At 32.0% G+C, this 20,969-nt stretch overlaps 3 protein-coding genes across 3 annotated transcripts in view; all 3 read right to left on the bottom strand.

Moving 5' to 3' along the window:
* The window catches only part of LOC139524652 (uncharacterized), a 46,565-nt gene extending 26,190 nt beyond the window's left edge, over window positions 1-20,375 (bottom strand). The window contains exons 1-4 of the mRNA XM_071319619.1: window positions 20,241-20,375; window positions 12,219-12,328; window positions 5,433-5,614; window positions 2,701-2,834 (exon numbers count right to left, since the gene is read on the bottom strand). Of these exons, the coding sequence (XP_071175720.1) occupies window positions 2,701-2,834; window positions 5,433-5,614; window positions 12,219-12,328; window positions 20,241-20,249 (435 nt within the window). The 5' untranslated portion in view covers window positions 20,250-20,375. The remainder of the gene's footprint in view (window positions 1-2,700; window positions 2,835-5,432; window positions 5,615-12,218; window positions 12,329-20,240) is intronic.
* Window positions 6,507-11,228, bottom strand: LOC139524622 (uncharacterized). The gene has a single exon (XM_071319573.1). It carries the CDS (start codon window positions 11,084-11,086, stop codon window positions 8,483-8,485), a length of 2,604 nt encoding a protein of 867 aa, XP_071175674.1. The 5' UTR covers window positions 11,087-11,228; the 3' UTR covers window positions 6,507-8,482.
* Window positions 7,217-8,305, bottom strand: LOC139524631 (integrase/recombinase xerD homolog). The gene has a single exon (XM_071319584.1). The coding sequence runs from the start codon at window positions 8,303-8,305 to the stop codon at window positions 7,217-7,219; it is 1,089 nt and encodes a 362-aa protein (XP_071175685.1).
* Window positions 20,376-20,969: the final 594 nt, after the last annotated feature.

The following is a 20,969-nucleotide window of genomic DNA, read 5'->3' on the forward strand; positions in this document are numbered from 1 at the left end:
ATCAAGAAATCAAGCATCTGTATAATGTCAGTTTCAGAGAGTTTTTGGTGTGAATCAGAGTGATCCTTTACAAAGTAGGATTTATCCCTTCCTAAGACAAGATACTTGTATCTTCTTTGGCCATTCTTGTTTATGAAACAAAGCAATACCAACTCTTTCAATTTGTCCTTTAGTATGGAATGTGGAATACTTGTATAAAGTGTAGAAAAGTCAAATGTTTTAATACTGTTTCAAGATGAAAGAGAGTTAGATTGTATTTACTCTAAAAGATCTTTGGAAATTTTAAACAATTCATCGTAAAAATTGTAAATCGTTGGATAAAAATCCAGGACTTCGCATAATCTGTGGATATATTTTCATAGGTCGAATTCACATTATTGCATTTAATATAATATGTAAAAGAATAACAATAATTTTTTTTACAGATTTCTCCTCGGCAATATGATATGAAAGAGGTACGAAAGATACCAGAGGGAGAGTCAAACTCATAGATTAAAACTTAATTGACAACGCCATGGCTAAAAATAAAAAGACAAACAGACAAATAATAGTACAGAAGACACAACATAGAATTATGAATTATGTGACGAAAAAACTCAGATAGAATTACGAATGATATGACGATTTTTGTAAGTACTTGTTGTTATATTCTAACCAAAGGGGAATAAGAGAAAGGGACAAATGTTGCGTTTTGTTTTGATGACCTTTAAGAAAACATGATCTTATCAACTATTATAAAACCTATAAACACTAGGGAGTGAAAACGAGACTGCAATATTTAAAAATGTAAGCACAATTTGAACAGCTTTCATGAAATCTACTGACTTTATTTGATTGTATACATGTATTAATAATGAAATATGATATAAACGTCACCCATATCATTATGTAAGCACGATTTGAACAGCTTTCATGAAATCTACTGACTTTATTTGATTGTATACATGCATTAATGATGAAATATGATATAAACGGTGATTAGAATACATTCGGATGAAAGTGCTAATGTTATGGTGCAAAATGACACGAACAATATATATATATATATATATATAATATGCTCTTTTATTAATGATGGTTTTTACACTACGTGGGTAGCCTTTTATACTGTGGTTCCACTGTGCAATAAATTCGTTGGTAAAATTCACAAATGTGCAAACAAATCAAGTTAAATGTCATTTAGACATCCCTTTAATTTGCATTGTAAGATTAGTCTTATATGGAATGTCATAATTAGTATTTAATAAGGAAAAAAAAGTGATACGTATAATATTCATACGTTGTTTAAAAAATGTATGACAAGATGTATGTTACAACTTTGTATTAAAACAAGCCTTTGTGAAATTAGACAAAATGTGAGACAATTATAAACCATTGACTAGGTTGTATCTATTGAGTTATATTAGATAAGAAGAACAACAAGTACAAGAAAATAACTGTATTTTGATTATTCAGTTTGGAACCAGACGTAACACACTTATTTTATTAGAATGATAATAAAGACCTTTTTCTGACCTAAATATTATGGAGTCAATTCAAATGTTTGATACAATTCCTGGAAAAAAAAGAACCAAACCAATGTTTCTGTACAATAGGACGAATGCAAGATTTCAAACTTCAAGGTGAATTAGTTGAAAATACAATGAAATAAAATTATGAGAGACACAAAATGAAAAATAACACTATTAACATTTGATGCGTCCGAAAAATATAAAGCCAAACATCGGATAGTGGAATGTACAGATATCGAGCCCCGACAAAAGTCATAGACCAAAAACGCACATAACATTACTAGACAATAAATGCAGAAGAAGAAAATGATACACATGCTTTCTCATTTATTGACATATCTAACAACTTATAATACTAAAGCATACTAGTCTTCACAATACTGCATTTTCCATGCTGTGTTTTAAATCTTATAATATATACTCATTTCCTCTTAAAATTGATGTGTTTCCCTAAGTTTTAGTTTGTAACCCCGATTTGTCTGTCAACCGATTTATGACTTTTAAACAGCGGTATTCTATTGTTGCCTTTATTTAACACACCAATGAGTTCTAAGATTTTTTTCTGCATATAGATTTGTATATTACAAAATCACACTTTTCCAAAAATGAAATAAACATAGAGAACTGTTACCTTACGCATAGTGTAACAATTTAGCGAAACTACAGCATATCAAGCATATAAGTAATGACAGCAACTGCAATGTAACCTAAAACGTAGTTATTGTGCATATGCATTACTTATTTCATAAGAACATCTAATGGTATGAGTGGTCAATATAAGACTTAACATACTTTTCACAAAATATCGTATTTAAAATCCTAAGTCTATTAAAAGGGGCAGTATTATGAACAGAAATAAAAACAACGAAAGGACAAACAGCCCTAACAAACACAGAAAACCAAATACTTCTCAGAAAGTGTCCATAAAAAAGTTGAGCCAAAACGTCCGAGTAAAAATAAATGAACCAAAGAAATGACTCTCCATTCCTGAGAAACAATGTAGCGTTTAAACAAAAGATTACTTTCACAGGTGTATTCTAATTGTGGAAACCAAACACTCGTCTTATTTGAGAACGTTTAGAAGTGGTTCGGTTTATCCAATATTTAGTACTAAATATACCAATGGCAAAATTACATTTAAACTTGTTCAATAAAAAGACTGTCCTTGTGTTTTTCATTTTCAACTTACCTCATATTTCATAGTATCAGCTATGAGGATGGCATCTTTATACCAGGATACGTTCACGGCTTGTTGTGAATAACATGAGATCAACACGACTGAAGATTCTTCTACCACTGTATCCATAGGCGGAACTTCTACAGCTAAAATACAAATATTGTACAATGCGGTATGAATGACTACATAATAATATATATTATAAGGAAAAGCGTTTAATCATTTAATAAAACCAAGGTTTAATCCCCCATTTTCTACTTAAGAAAATGTCTGTATCAAGTCAGGAATATGACAGTTGTTGTTCATTCGTTTTATTTGTTGAAGCTTTGAATCTTGCCATTTGATTAGGGACTTTCCGTATGAGAATTTTCCTCAGAGTTTAGTATTTTTGTGATTTTACTTTTTTCATAATTAGTTTGAAGTTTGTTTGTTTTACCTGATTTAAAAAGAATGCCACGATAAGTCAAAATACCTGCTTTTACCACCTATAAGAAACAAATTTGAAATTATTGATCTGTTTTCTTCCAAGAACTTAAATTAGATCTCAATGATGAACAATAGAAAGGTCGGATACAATCAACACTAACTTATACATCAGAAGAGCCTTTGACAAAAATAATTATGAAAAAATTACAAATCTTTGATCCCTATGTTCTGTTTTTCGCCATATCGAAGGTATTTATTTGGCCCAGTAGTTTGGCCCAGTAGTTTAAGAGGAGAAGATTTTTGAAAATAAGAAAACCTGATCAACAAATTGTGTAAAATTGTCGTTAAAGGGCAATAACTCCTAAAGAGCTTAATTGACAATTTTGGTCACATACACGTTTTTGTAGATCTTACTTTGCTGAACATTATTGCTGTGAACAGATGATATCTATCTATTATAATATTTAAGATAATAACAAAAAAAATGCAACTTTCCTTGAAACTACAAATTTAGTGACAGCAAGAAAACCGTGAGCTGTTCGATTCGTCTGAAAGTTTCAGGGCTGGTAGATATTGACCAATTGAACATTTTGCTGCATGTCAGATTGCTCAAAAAGCTTTTGTTTTTGAAATATAAGCCTAAAACTTCATTTGACCCTGATGTTCTATTTTTTGCCATGGTGGCCATGTTTGTCGATGAATCAAAACTTCAGATACACATTACAAACAAGATACACTAAGGAATATTTAGTCAAAGTTTTTAGGTATTTGGCCTAGTAGTTTCAAAGGAGAAGACTTTTTAAAATAATTTACGACGGCAGACGACGACAGACGAAGGACAGCGACGGACACCAAGTGATGGCATAAGCTCACAAAGCGTACTTTGGGCAAGGTATAAATCATCAGTAACACGCTGTTTGAAATCAGTTATAAAACATCTACATTTATAACATTTTGTGTCAACCAGACTTGAATTAAGCCATAATTACATAATAAATCTCTCATATGAGTTTAATAAGACTAACGCTCCGTGTTGATGACCGTACTTTGACCCGAAGGGTTTATTTTTACAAATTGTGACTTGGGTGGAGAGTTGTCGTATTGGAACTCATACCACATCTTCTTATGTCTACTTACAATATATTAACTGTTAATGAAAAAATTTAAAAAGGTGTTCCACCCATGGCTTTAAAATGCGTTTAATACAAAACTACATTTGATGTTAGTGTTATTATTCATTGCTATGTGGAAAAACAGTTACTGAGGTGGTCAATAACTTTAATGCAAGCTTATTTAATATCTTTGATATGACACAAATATATGCAGGCGTGTAAAGCTGTCAGTAGTTTTCAATCAGCTTTTCTGTTTTACGTGCGGTAATGTAGGAGCCATTGTTTGATGAAATTTGTTCAGGCTTTAAATGAATGTTAACCTCATTATCGTGAATTCATTTCAACGTGTTACCGCTGACATAAACGAAAATACGTAAAAATAAATTATGGAATGAAAAATTTGCTAATATAGAAATATTCTGCAATTCTTTCAAAATTGAATGACACAATCTTAGACTTTAAATACAGACATGATAGTTGTGATGGTACATTGATGTCATAAACATGTGAAGCTTAACGTTAAAGCATACATTGGCAATTTCACATAATGATTATGTGTGGTAAAATGAGATTAGAGTAATGAAATTACGTAAGAAATATGATTGACTTAATTCAAAATCTCTGTTGAAATATTGCAGTCTAATATCTCAAATTAAACCTACAGTACGATATTTGTCTTTCCAGTTACCTCTTCTAGTTAAAGTTTTAAAATGTTTTAGATAGTAACTGTCCGTTAAGTACTCAAGTTGTTTTCAATATCACAGCAAGTGACATTTAACCTGTAAATTCACCCAGTCTTTCTTCTTTTTGAGTGAATAAATTTGAGCCCGTCAGTTTTTGTTTGTTTTTCGGATTTGTCTTATCATTCTGTCAAGAGGTTTGGACATCGGTGAATTACGGTTGCCGTATTAAGCTTTTCAAAAGATCATCAAAGACATAAAGCATATACATGTACAAAAGACTCATTATTGACGCTTGAATAAAAAAAGTTGAAAGGCAATTCAAGTCCGAAGTGTATGCAACGATATTTTTGAAATAGTGCTCTCGAAGTGTTGTAACAAACCGTTATTATATGTACGTCATACTGTCCTGAAAACTTTACCTAAATATTATTTGAATAAACGCAAAGTTTGAAATTAAAAAGGATCACTTATAGTGCGAATGAAATAATTACTAATAAATAATGTTACTGCAATAATTACTTACATATATCGCACGGTTCTGCAAGGGATAGTCTAAATTCATGTTCTAAAAAGTCCGATGATGTACTGGCTAGACATTTATATAGTCCTTCTAAAGTTCTACTGAATTCAGAAATATCTAGAACTCCTCCAGGGAGTACAGTAACCCTGTTTTTCTCAGTTTGTAGCATTAGATCTTCATAAAACCTACAAAAAATAACAGTTTACAATTGTATTAGATACTTTTCTACGGTTTTCGCATCAACTAGTTATTATTAGGAATAAAAAATAACTATTTTTATACATGTTAGGATTTCAAACGTTTGGCTCTGAGCGTTCCTGATGGTGGTAAATCTAGAAAAGCGCTTCGGACGCAAGAGATTATTTAACGTGTTGTTTTCAATTTTTTTTCAATTCTGTTACAATCAATTATAGTAAATCAATTTGATTTAGTGATTTTCTTCAGAATATGCGTGTACCAAGTCAGGAATATATGGCTCTGCTCACCGTATGGCCCTGCTCAGACAGTGAGCTAAATCCATACAATAAGGTACGTTTTAAAATTGTTTTGTATATGCCGACCAATAAACATTATATATCTATATATTCTAATAGTATTCAATTAGAATATAACTCGCACAATGGATAGCGTATGGACTTAATAACTAAAGCTGATTCACAAACCATGACTATTTTGGGGAAAAACTTAAAATTCGTCGATATAATGTTTTGTTTACCTACTGGTTGCGAGACATGATCTCTATCGCGAAAAGGTGAAAATGGAGACCTATCATGTTCATCATATTTTCTATGTTAAACTCCAGAATAAAGTAATAATTGGTTCAAATAAGCTAATCACATATCTCGATAGGGACTCCCCTTCTATATGAACTCCCAGCACATTAAAATACCAAATTTCAAAACAATTTGCTATTGCCTAAAACAGAGAAGCGAAAGAATCAAACTCAAAAGTCGATAAAGACTGACAATGACATGCCAAGAAACGAAACGAAAATAGATCAATATATAAACAACATTATATTCTAATTCGTCAGCTCAAACGCATATAAAGTATTTATAAAATAAAAACAAACACTTGTTACATAGGAATAGCTCGCCAGCATGTGCAGCTTACTGTTAAATTTTATTAAATCAAAATATTGAGTCCCGATGTCATGATATCGGTCACACCGCTGCGTAGTACACGACAGCCTACAAAATAGAAAAACAAAATCAGAAATCATATATACATATAAATCTTAATAATCGAACAAACAATGTCCTACTGATAGAATAAATATCTTTCTATCTATGCGCGAAAACATTTCAAATGTACAAGCATCTTAATCCGGGAGGGGGGGTGGGGGGTCTTTACCTAAACTAAGCTGCCTTACTGAACGGTATACGAGCTTCGAATGACCATATATCTTAAATTACTTAAACAAGACAACTATTCGCGCTTTAAAAATCCCGTGCTATTTACATAACAAATATCATACTCAATATATTTACGCAATGCGACAAATATTGACCAATCCGAAATATCATATATTTAAAACACAAACCTGTTTATCTAACATAAACACCAATAGATGACCACTATGCGGACACACAATCACGTGTGATTGTTTACATAATAGAAAACACGTGTATGCTCAACTTTAATAAATACATTTATATTCTAATTCGTCACCTCAAACGCATATAAAGTATTTATAAAATAAAAACAAACACTTGTTACATAGGAATAGCTCGCCAGCATGTGCAGCTATTTTCGACTAAACAAAGAAAGGCGCAATTGTGTGCTTTTTAAATTCCTAAATTTTTAGTTACTGTTAGACGTTCACTGATGTTCTCTTTGACATATCCGTCCTTAGCCCGGTCTGATTTCCAGCGACCATGTTTTTTGAAGATTCTATCTTCCACGTGCGCATTTGCAGCAGCAGTGGCGCCTCCGGACCTCAAACTATGCAAACCAAAATACTTTTTGTCTAAACCAATAGATGTTAAAGTAGATAACAGAATGTCTCTTGCAGTAGTATAAGAAAGCTTACCATTTCTTAATTTGTAACCATTTACAGATTTACAAAAAGATAAAGGACGAAAAATCAAATCATTACTGTCCGACTTGATGTTTGCTAAATCTAAATATTTCATCAACATTTTAACGGGACATGTAATTTTGTCCGTTTTTGAAATGAGTACATCTCTACCCTCACGGTAAATATCAGTTTTACTACTCTCTATCAGTAAACTTATGTACGAATCATGAAAAACAATATTATTTCTTGTCAGATTTGCTAATTCTGAATACCTCAAAAATCCAGCAAAACTTATAAGGCACATACATGCTATTCTAACATCTTTCAGATTAGATTTATCGTTACCATAAAGCATAACGATTTGATACAAAATTTCTGGTGTTATAGGTTCTTTCTTAACCACAATGTGTCCAACAGATCTCAAAGATCCTTCCTTCACAGAAATAACCAAATCCGATTTACACGGATTTTCAACTCCGGCTAATCTATGAGCCCAACTTATAGCATAAACAGCTTCATTTATACTGCTAGTAGATTTACCAATATTAGTCAAATAAACTAAATACGATGCGACAGAAATAACTGAAGCAGGTAACGTGTTTGAAAAATTAATAGATAAACACCACTTACAAAAAGCGTTGAAAACATATCTATACTGTCGTTGAGTGTTAGCTGCTCTAGATGACAAACAAAAGGAAGGTATCTGGTCTACCAGGAGCTGCATGGCTGGAGATTGAGACTGACGAAAAGAATCAATATCATTCCATCTTCTGGTTTTGAAAACTTCTGAAAAATGTGTTACCCAATAAAGGAAAATTAAACAAGTATTCATATAAATTATTATAATAAAATGCATATGACATTAAACAATCAACCATGCCTACTACAATATCATACTACAACATATGATACTAGGGCCATGTCGCTAAAAATACTTCATCTTTACATTCTCCACTGAGTAATATGTACAACGTAAAATCTCATTCACCATGTCTCTGCAATACCAAAATTGATATCAGGACCATGTGAAATATCACAGACTAGCGTCTAATCTAACTGCGAGAACAGTTGATAAAAATTTTTCAGTTCCAAAGATACACTTCGGACTACTTCCTTTTGAATAGATTCTATTCGTTTCTTTAAATTCTAGCACATCTTTAACATAAGCTTTGTAAGTCAAGTTTTTATTAAAAATATATGACCAGAATGGCGAAGATACCCATCTTGGAACAATTAAAGACCCTTTAGCCTTACAGTAAATCAGATGTTTAATTGTGCGTATAACTGAATAAATAGGGGGGACAAGCCAATTATTTTCTCCATTCCAATTTTGTGTAAACGCATCTACAGCTTCTGCGTTCGGATTCCAGAAAAGTGAGTTAAACATTTTTGTCTTGTTATTCATCACGCTAGCAAACCTGTCAACAGTAAAAGGTCCCCATAAACTTTCTAAAAATTCAAAAAATTCATTTGAAATTTGCCAATCCTCATGATCACTCATTTTGCTAATGTAATCTGCCTTTGAATTCAATGTGCGGGGAATCCATTGTAATTCAATTAATATATTATGCTCTTTACAAATACAAAAAATAGAATAGGCAAGATTTTGTAAATCTTCCTTCATACTTCCAGCTTGTACTATACGTACACAATTTTGGTTATCAGTAAACCATTTTAAACTTTTGCCCATAAATAGAGTACTAAACGACAAAAGGGCCTGTTCGATTGCTCTCATCTCTCTCCAGGTGGAGCTTTTACATCTTTCTAATTCGTTCCACATTTTGTGAAAAATCTTATTTTCCAATTCTACAGTATAAGCCCCACAGGCTACATTACTAGCATCTGAAAAAATTACTATTGAAGAAGGGCTGTACATAGCCAATTTCTTTTTATTCAAAGTAACCACATTGGATTTCCAGAACTTAAGCTCATTCAAAATCTCAGCTGGATAAACTATTTGTAATAATTTATCCCAGCTCAATCTTTGCACGATGCACAAGTAACAATATCTTGTCATCAATCTAGTCAAATTTCCGAGAACTGGTGATAAAGAAATGATCTTACCAGTCACTTGTGCTAATTGCCTAGCAGAGAAAAACAAAAATCTGTCTAAAATTTCATCTATAGACTGTAACAAATCATTTAATCTTCTTTCGGGAATAGAAATGCAGAATCGAGCAGAATCCCAAGTGATTCCTAACCATTCTAACTTTTGGGTAGGTTCAAAAACAGATTTTTCTACATTGACTAAAAAACCAGCCTCTTCTAGTGATTTTTTGACAAAATCGGAATCTTTCCGACATAATTCGTAATCCGAAGCCATTCCAAAACCATCATCTAAATACAAAACAATATCAATCGAATTTTGTCTCCAATATTTGACCATAGATCTCAAACATTTCGTAAATAAGTAAGGGCTAGAAGCTAGACCAAAAACTAAAACTGAAAAACAGTAATACTTGTTATTCCAGGAAAAACCAAGAAACGTTTGTTGCTGAGGACAAATGTCGTAATGATGATAACCAGACTTTAAATCGAACTTAAACAGATAAGAACCTTTTTTGAAAAATTGAATAGCTGTTTTCCAGTCTTCAAATTTAAATCTCTCTTTTTTGACGGATTTATTTAAAATTGAAAGATCCAATATTAACCTCTTTTTTCCGGACTTATTGGTGGCAACTGATAAAGGATTAACAATATAAGGCGTAAAGGGAACTTCATATGCACATCCAGAATCAACTAATTCTAAAACGGCTTTTTCCACAAATTCTGAGTTAGTAACAGCAGATTTATTGTTTTTCATGTGCATACTAGGGGGAGGCACTAAAAAAGGGATTACATAACCGTTTTTAATTGTATCTAAAACAAAATCATTAGCTCCAATCTTAACCCAAAAATCGTAATGTTTTGCAAGCCTGCCTTTAACACCTTTAAAGTTATGACTAGCAGAAAACTCTAATTTTTCAAGAAATTGAACTTGTAACATAAATTCATCAAGTTCATCGTTATTGCATTCATAGCTAGAAGATAATAAACTTATATCTAGATACTTATCATTAACAGTAACTGTATCATTGCTGTTTGGATGGCTGGTAACTGGGTGCAGAAGCTGTGGCTGACTTAAAGTTGAGTGGGCAGTTTCTTTTCCAGTGACCATACTGCTTGCAGTAGTGACAGATGTCCATGGGGCACGGCTCACGCCGTGCAGTGCTGCTACGAAAGGGCTGTTGATATCGACTGAAGTCGTAAGCTGGGGGAGGAGCAGTGGCAGTAGCGATACTCCCAACTGCTGGAGAAGGTCTAGCTGAATACGGCTGAGGGCGGGTCTTTTTCTCCTTAATAGTTTTGAGGGCTCTAGTCTCAGCCTGGCGAATCTTTTTCTCGTCCTCATCATTTTCAGCGATATCGTTACTTTCATATTCTCTAACCGTAGCCCATCCCCCAGTGGAGTTATCAGCGATCCTGATGAGTTTGTTTCTTTCTTTAAGTTTACATACCAAATCACCAGTAATAGAAGAAAGGGGAGAAGCAACAGATACGAGATCCTTGTGGATTTTGTTAAGGCCATCCAAAATGTTCTCATTAAATCGAAACTGAATACGGTTCCCTTCTGATTTGAACTTAATATTAGCCTCATCTCTGAATTTCTTAGATAGATTGTCTTGTTCTGACAGAATGTCGGACTTCAAATCAACAAGTTTCTTATCCAAATAGTCTTTAAAAAGGCCAAAAGTGTCTACTAAGTCACGGTTTTGATTAGCTTGTGAATTTGAAGCATTAAGACGTTCGGGTTGACCATGTAAGGGGTCCCTTAACAAATCTTCTTCATTCAGATCGAGCACTGGTTCGGACATATCTTTACCTAAACTAAGCTGCCTTACTGAACGGTATACGAGCTTCGAATGACCATATATCTTAAATTACTTAAACAAGACAACTATTCGCGCTTTAAAAATCCCGTGCTATTTACATAACAAATATCATACTCAATATATTTACGCAATGCGACAAATATTGACCAATCCGAAATATCATATATTTAAAACACAAACCTGTTTATCTAACATAAACACCAATAGATGACCACTATGCGGACACACAATCACGTGTGATTGTTTACATAATAGAAAACACGTGTATGCTCAACTTTAATAAATACATTTATACAATCACACCATAGAAAGCGAAAGACTAAGTTTAAAGTAACCACTTAAAACGGGGTTGACCTCAGTTACCTTGATAAAGTCTGTTTTAAGGTAACACAATACCGAATGGCATATCTAACAATTTCTAAACTTTTTAACGCACTTGTACTTTGAATCGTGTTGCTACATTCCTGTACTAAACATGACTTTAAAATTGCATAACATTTGATCGCAATACGTTTTGATTTCCTGTAGTTCAAACTATAGCTTTAATATTGTTCGTTTGTTCCTAGATCTATTATGTTTGAACTGACATTGATGTAATTTAAACTTCATATTTTATAATTTTATCTCCAATTCTAAGCGTAAAATTAATGGCTTAAAGGATCTTTTCTTTGCAAGTCGTTCATAGGCAATTTATTAGTCCTGCTTCAAATGCCCTTCACGAACTTAGTCATTAAACTCGTCCGGTGTCACATTGCGGTTTTAACAACATTCTACGAAATCTTACGATAAAAATTGATCGTAAATTACTGAAATGTGTATGACCTACTAGTATCTTAACTCGTAAGATTTTTTTGTGAATGGAGCCGCTGACGTGTAATTTTAAGAAACTATACAAACCACATGTAATCAGCTGTGTCATCGTTGATTTGGCATTCTAATTTGATACGTTCTCCAGGCTCAATGAGCTGATCTGTTGGTGTTTTAATGAATTTCAGCTTTTCCTCCTCCTAAAACAACCGAATGAAAATAATAAAATACAAATCGGAAACCAAAGATATGTGTTTAAAATTAATGAAAAAGAAACCATTAATTGTAATTGTAATGAATCTGCATGCATATTTAGAAAAGTACACTTACCCGCTTTATATATAAACTAATTATTAAGAATTGACCACTTTGACCTTGTGTCAGTCTAACTGTAGACCTCTAACCTTTAAAATCAATAAGGTATTTGTTGCTGACATAAATATGCCAAATATGATAAATATATATCATATTCAAGGCTAACGATCGTTGTAGCAAAGGTTAGGATCGGCCAAAATTGACTGCTAACATATTTAACCAAAGTTAATTACGAAATAAAATACAAATATAACTATTCGTCTAGAAGGTTCTAATTTAATTTTTAAACCGATAAATAAATAAAACTCTACATTAGAATAACTTTAAATATCAGTGTAATTAAATAGTGCGTTATCATGTATGCAGATTCTTTTTGTTGTCGCACTTCATTGTATCTGTTGATCCTTTTGTTTTCCTCATATATTTGACGTGTTTCCCTCGGTTTTTAGTTTATATCACGGATGTGTTTTCTCTCAATAGATTTACGAGTTTTGAACAACGGTTTACTACTGTTGCCTTTATTTCGTGCAGACACAATTTTATGTTTAAACAGCTACAGTCTTTTTTTGTATCCATTCCGAAAGATAAACGCATTTTCAATTACAATATCAATTAATACTATGTTAGAACATACTTCCTGCTTCAAGGTGATTGATTATAAATTTTTAATTAAAAAAACACGTTTATTAACCTTTTTTCATCTATAATTAATGTTTTTGTGTGTTACATTTCGGTGAAATGAACCTTCGTTATTTATTCCAATTATTTCTACTTTCTACAGTATTTGCAACTTGGAGCTTGAGAATAAGGAAAGTGTTAAATTGGCCGAATCGAATAACCATCAAATGGATAGTGATTTTATATCATCTGGATTGTGAAACATTTAAGACATTACATGTCAGACATCTAAATGTTTATTGAAATTAAACACAATCTTAAATGTCAATGTTACTTTAGCATATTGCTTTAGTTCCACTGCCTAATTACTTAAATTTCGTATTGCTTAAAGTATGCATGAATTACAATTTGGCCATATATACTGGTCGGTTGATATAACGTTAAATCTGAAATGTTAAGTCGAAAATAGTATCATAAAAATTAAAGACAGAAATACAACAAAGTCATATTTATGTTTACCAAGTGAAAACAATTGCAAAATACATATTTAACGGTATTACAGTAACTGTTGTAGGTCAATGTATGATGTACACTTAAAAAGTAAAATCACAAAAACTTCCAGGAAAATTCAAAACGGAAAGTCCCTAATCAAATGGCAAATTCAAAAGCTCAATACATCGGACGAATGGATAACAATTTTCGTACTCCTGACTTGGTACAGGTATTTTCTTATGTAGAAAATGGTGGATTAAACCTGGTTTTATAGCTAGCTAAACCTCTCACTTACAAGTATGTCAGTCGCATCAAATTCCATTATATTGACTACGATGTGTGAACAAAACAAACAGACATAATATGTAAAAATGCCAAAAATAGTGGTACAGCAGTCAACATTGAATTACTATCTTAATCACTATAAAACAAACAAATATGTAACAAAATAGCACTTAAGGCATAAAGACAAAGAAAATTCGTAAAATGAAAGACATGAATACACAAATTTACAAAAGCATAATAACATAATGACGGAATGAAGTACAGAGCCACGTCATATGTATCAAAGAAACACAAAAAGGCATAAAGACAAAGCACATTAACAAAAATGAAAGACAAGAATACCAAAATGATCTTGCACAATCGCACAATGACTGGATGAAAAAGTACAAAGTCACGCCTGCTGTATGTCATACAAAACAGACTAAACAGTTAAAGTAATATGTATAAAGACAAATAAAGAATGGTATAACACGTTCTTAAGATGATAAACAAATAAAATCGTTTAATATATGTGAAGTTAAACGGAATATTTGACAAGGTTAAAGTATCTTCTGATGATTTTTTTTTTTTTAGAAAAACACGGTCTTTAGGTCCATTAACTTTGTGGTAGGCACTTATGACGTTTTACAAAGACGGTATACAAGCTTTTTAAAAATTCTAAAAAGTTGGAAAAACTTAACTGTTTAAGTTCGACAAGATTGATGCGTTACACATATTCATTAAACTTTTAATTACTTAGTAAGAAGACACTAGCTTTATAGAGGAAAGTGAAGTTTAAGTATAATACTAGCTACTTCGTATTCTTCCTATTATGTAATTCGAAAATAAAGTGCTGTAGTCTGTTGATCATTTATTTACTAGTCAACACTTTCCTTTCCGTAGACATATATATATAAAAAAAGGGGCGAAAGATACCAGAGGGACAGCCAAACTCTTGATTGAAAATAAACAGACAACGCCATGGCTAAAAAAAAGACTAACAGACAAATCATAGTACACAAGACACAACAGAGAAAACTGAACATTAAACCACACAAACCCCACTACAAACCATCAACTTGTCCACTTACATCTAAGAATTATATTTTGGCATTTTTGCCATTAGTTTAAACAAAATAACTTAAATTTCGATTTTTTTCTCTCTAAAAAACAGATTATTTTTCGCTTATAAACCAAATCAGACGTAACAGCGGAAAGTTTTTATTTTATTCTTCCAAATGTAGAGTTATATATAAAAATAAAATGAAACTACAGAGCTGATAATACCTCGGGGACTGATAGTCCAGAAGCGATATCGACGCAGTGCTGGAAAATATGAAAACAACACTTTATAAAGAAGTAGGTCCGATAAAGGTCAAACCTCAAATTCCAGGTTCATCGGATGACAGATTTTAAGCACTTTTTAAACACTTTAGTGTCTACTTAAGTCGATTTAAATAGTTCATGTAACTGATTTAGTCATTTCAGACGTTTAAATTCAAGCTTTGATATGAAAAATCTATCAAATATGCCATAATATATCACTTTTCAGATGTTGTTTGCCAAAATGAAAGTGGCCACATCCGAGTTTATTCTCAACCTTTAAATATGTTATGTGTCATCAACAAATACAACTTACATTTAAATTTTAAGAATGAACACAAATGCGGCTACCTTCAATTGAAGACGGAAACCGTCTAAAATTTAACTCAAATGCTGAAATTGTGAAGATTTTAATAATTGCATACGACTAAGTGATGCTAGTACCTGATATTTAGGTATTGTATTGTCAAAAACAGCACATATTATTGTAGCAGAAGTATTCTACTTGATAATTAAAAACCAATTGTTCAGAGAACAATTGAAGGTCTTTCCATCAAAACAATGTATTTTGATATGAAAAGTTGTGAAACTAAGTTTAAAATGTCATTTCAATCGTCAAATGATAGCTCCTAGTAAGCTGATTCCAAAAATATATTGTTTCCATACATTTTTTTTAAATAAGGGAGATAATTTGTTACTTCCGGTTTGAAAAATGTTACTTCCGATTATATTTGAATATTTACTTGACACTAATTCCAAAAATATCTGGTTCTATATACTTTTATATTAATAAAGTACAAAAAAATAGCTACTTCCGGTTTACAAAAGGTCACTTCCGGTTGTTTTTTTCAAGGTTAAATGGTTTGATACCTTTTTCTAAAAGTTGTATATCTTTATCATGTATAAATATAGAATAAAAGCAAAGGTCAAAATCTAGAACGTCAAATTAAGCTATGACCTTGAGATCAATTTCAAGGTCATAAACCAAGGACCTCAAATCAAAAGACCATAGGTCTTAATTATATTTAGTTAATGAGTTATATCACCAAACGCGTATTTTTAAATACAAGAGGGGAGAAAACTCCCTTTTACATTCAATGTACGCTTGCAATCAAAATTTACATCTTACGACATGTCGCAACTAACAATTTAGTAAAAATAATTTGTTGATATCTTATACAGTCTTTGGATATAAGTGAAAATAAGCCAAATTCAAATATTAGAATACGACCTTGACCTTTGACCTTGACCTAATTTTCATTTTTTGGGACCAAGGACCTCAAATCAAAAGATCCTAGGTCTCTATCACTTATGATTTATAAGATAGAAATTCATATCACTTATATCAGATGCATAAGGGGAAATAACTCTCATATGGAGCGGTCATATCGCTTCGGTCAAAATAGGACAAATCATGCCAAGGATATAACGAGCAATTTTGTAAAATAAATTTGTCATAATCTTTTACGGTTGCGAAGGAGATGCGATAACAAGGAAAACAGTGTTTGGGGAGATAACTCCTACAAAGAAAAGTATTCGTTTACGCAGGGTAAATTTCAAAAGCGCATAAACTGTTCGATATCATATACAAAATATCTAAGCGACATATTGCGAAACAAATGTTTATCGCAAGAACAAAATTAGGCGGAAGAAAAAAAAAATAAATTAAAAACCAATTGTTCAGAGAACAATTGAAGGTCTTTCCATCAAAACAATGTATTTTGATATGAAAAGTTGTGAAACTAAGTTTAAAATGTCATTTCAATCGTCAAATGATAGCTCCTAGTAAGCTGATTCCAAAAATATATTGTTTCCATACATTTTTTTTAAATAAGGGAGATAATTTGTTACTTCCGGTTTGAAAAATGTTACTTCCGATTATATTTGAATATTTACTTGACACTGATTCCAAAAATATCTGGTTCTATATACTTTTATATTAAAAAGTACAAAAAAATAGCTATTTCCGGTTTACAAAAGGTCACTTCCGGTTGTTTTTTACAAGGTTAAATGGTTTGATATCTTTTTCTAAAAGTTGTATATCTTTATCATGTATACATATAGAATAAAAGCAAAGGTCAAAATCTAGAACGTCAAATTAAGCTATGACCTTGAGATCAGTTTCAAGGTCATAAACCAAGGACCTCAAATCAAAAGACCATAGGTCTTTATTATATTTAGTTAATGAGTTATATCACCAAACGCGTATTTTTAAATACAAGAGGGGAGAAAACTCCCTTTTACATTCAACGTACGCTTGCAATCAAAATTTACATCTTACGACATGTCGCAACTAACAATTTAGTAAAAATAATTTGTTGATATCTTATACAGTCTTTGGATATAAGTGAAAATAAGCCAAATTCAAATATTAGAATATGACCTTGACCTTTGACCTTGACCTGATTTTCATTTTTTGGGACCAAGGACCTCAAATCAAAAGATCCTAGGTCTCTATCACTTATGATTTATAAGATAGAAATTCATATCACTTATATCAGATGCATAAGGGGAAATAACTCTCATATGGAGCGGTCATATCGCTTCGGTCAAAATAGGACAAATCATGCGAAGGATATAACGAGCAATTTTGTAAAATAAATTTGTCATAATCTTTTACGGTTGCGAAGGAGATGCGCTAACAAAGAAAACAGTGTTTGGGGAGATAACTCCTACAAAGAAAAGTATTCGTTTACGCAGGGTAAATTTCAAAAGTGCATAAACTGTTCGATATCATATACCAAATATCTAAGCGACATATTGCGAAACAAATGTTTATCGCAAGAACAAAATTAGGCGGAAGAAAAAAAAAAAAAAAAAAAAAAATAATCAGAAGAAAAACAATAGGTCTTTCCACAGAAAAGTGGAAAGACCTAATAATCAGAAGAAAAACAATAGGTCTTTCCACAGAAAAGTGGAAAGACCTAATAAATAGCTAAAAGTTTACCTTTTAACAATTTTGCAAAACAGTTATATTTTGGGGCCGAAAAGGGGTCTTACTGGACCTACTCCTTTCATGCGTTTGATTTGTTTCTCCATAACAAAATTTTAAAAAATCTCTTCTTTTCAATCTAAAATGAGCAATAGGTAATATTTCAATCGTGTAACATCTTATTCTTACTTGTTAGTTAACTATAATCACTGGATTTTGATACATGAACGCATAGAACCCTTAGAGAATCTTGATTAATTACATCTTGAGTACACTGTGTCTGATAATTAATCGTTTACGTGTTATTGCATAATTGGTTAACCATGTTCTTTGATATAGGAATTTGTACTAATTGAACATAATATGCAGTAAACTTTGAAATCATTTATGAACACGATGATAAAGTGAATTGAAAATAGCTTGAAAAATACTTTTTCTTTTGAGCAAAATTTATGTGCATTCTGGCTATCTTCATATGCAAATTAAGCAAACTTTTAAGATTAACCCTTATAAAAAGAATTTATATTGGTTACTTTCAGATTGGTGTGGAGGCTGTATAGTTTACTCATAAACTTTCAGCACTTTGGCAATTTTTAGTTTATTGAAACAAGTTACTTTTGGACATTTTAAGTTTATTGAAAAAGTTACATTTGGCACTTTTTATTTTATTAAATCGAGTTAAACGTGATACATTTTTTGTCATAATTGACAACCTAACTTTCAAACAATATAAGAAAACATCCGAAAAGTGGAAATTTATTAAAAAAAAAATATTTTTGTACACCCTTTCACCTCATCTCAAATGAACAAAACATGTACATTCATAGCTACAGACCTACATACTTAGATACATACCTAAATACATACATGCTAGATTTATTCAGCATAAAACATATAGTTAACAGACATACGAATTTCCAAATCAACGACACATGAAATACGAAAATGTATCAAATGATATTTGTATTTGATAACTTCAATGCGTTTCCTAGAGGAAAAATATGAAATGAAAAGATTAGCAATACCTTATAAAAAGAATGGCCAACGTAGATACAAGTATCTTGCCTTGGGAGGAATAAATCATACTTTGTAAAGAATCATTCTGATTCAAACAAAAAATTCTCTGAAACCGATATTAACAAGATGCTTGATTTCTTGATTGACAACATATTTGTAACGTTCGGAGGATGTGTTTTTCAACAGACTGTTGGCATCCCAATGGGAACAAACTGTGCCCCTCTACTTGCCGACTTGTTTCTTTATTATTATGAGGCTGACTTCATGCAGGAACTTCTTAGAAAGAAAGATAAGAAGTTAGCAATATCCTTTAACTCTACTTTCCGCTATATAGATGACGTTCTTTCACTAAACAATTCAAAATTTGGTGACTATGTCGAACGCATCTATCCCATCGAATTGGAGATAAAGGATACTACAGATACAGTTAAGTCGGCTTCATATCTTGACTTACATCTAGAAATTGACAATGAGGGTCGGTTGAAAACAAAACTTTACGACAAAAGAGATGATTTCAGCTTTCCAATTGTGAACTTTCCATTTCTAAGTAGCAACATTCCAGCAGCACCTGCATACGGGTATACATCTCCCAATTGATACGATATTCCCGTGCTTGCATTTCCTATCATGATTTTCTTGATAGAGGGTTACTGCTCACTAGGAAGCTATTAAACCAAGAGTTCCAAATGGTCAAGTTGAAATCATCCCTTCGTAAATTTTACGGACGCCGTCACGAGTTGGTTGACCGTTATGGAATAACCGTTTCACAAATGATATCGGATATGTTCATTACGTCGTAACTACAACCCCCTTCCCTTTCATGAATGTGACCTACCGAATTAGACTAGTTACCGGATTTGTAATCACATAAGCAACACGACGGGTGCCACATGTGGAGCAGGATCTGCTTACCCTTCCGGAGCACCTTAGATCACCCCTAGTTTTTTGTGGGGTTCGTGTTGTTTATTCTTTAGTTTTCTATGTTGTGTCATGTGTACTTTTGTTTTCCTGTTTGTCTTTTTCATTTTTAGCTATGGCGTTGTCAGTTTGTTTTAGATTTATGAGTTTGACTGTCCCTTTGGTATCTTTCGTCCCTCTTTTGCAACACTTTTAAAAACAATAGGAAGACTTAATATACAAATATGACTTACGACTTTCATTTCGTCTGTACAGAATAAACCATTATATCCTTCATGGCAAAAACATTGTACGTCGGCAAGTCCCTTTTTAATGCAGTGACCATGGTTGCACAAGTTGGTAGCACATTTTTGTCCTTTAATACATCTGGAATTCAAGAAATGTATAAATGGATATAAGAAGATGTGGTGTGAGGGCCAATGAGACAACTGTCCATCCAAATAACAATTTATAAAAGTATACCATTATAGGTCAATGTACGGCCTTCAATGATATATTTTATATTGCAGAGATATTTCTGATTCTTTGTACATTATAAAGATCTTTTTTCTTCCAAATAGTAGTGTGATAAGTAAATAATTTATAATGTTCTCTCAAAAATAGGCATACACTATTGTTCCGTAATTATTCATGATGTGATGTATTATTCTTTTTTTCAATAATTTGATAAAGGGTTTGCTATTCCGTTTATCTCATTTGTAGCTATGTTGCATTTTTTTTTAAAACCTACTGGTCCATTGTAGATAAGCTTTATTTCAATTTGAATCGATAATTAGCTTATCTTAACAAAAGCATATTTATTAACTGCACTTTTTGAAGATTGCTGTCTCATTGGCAATTATACAACAAAACATTTTCAGGAATCACTTTACTTTTATACTGCACACGTTCTATTTTCCTAATTCTACTTGTGACTTAAACCCTAAAAATCCTAGTTTTTTTTGTTTTAATTTTTATTCAAC

This window comes from Mytilus edulis, chromosome 1 (assembly GCF_963676685.1).
Source record: "Mytilus edulis chromosome 1, xbMytEdul2.2, whole genome shotgun sequence".
In the NCBI taxonomy this organism is placed as follows: Eukaryota; Metazoa; Mollusca; class Bivalvia; order Mytilida; family Mytilidae; genus Mytilus; species Mytilus edulis.

Excerpts from the sequence above, each read along its gene's own strand:
- LOC139524631 (XM_071319584.1), bottom strand. The coding sequence starts at position 8,305 with ATGCATTTTATTATAATAATTTATATGAATACTTGTTTAATTTTCCTT.
- LOC139524622 (XM_071319573.1), bottom strand. The coding sequence starts at position 11,086 with ATGAGGCTAATATTAAGTTCAAATCAGAAGGGAACCGTATTCAGTTTC.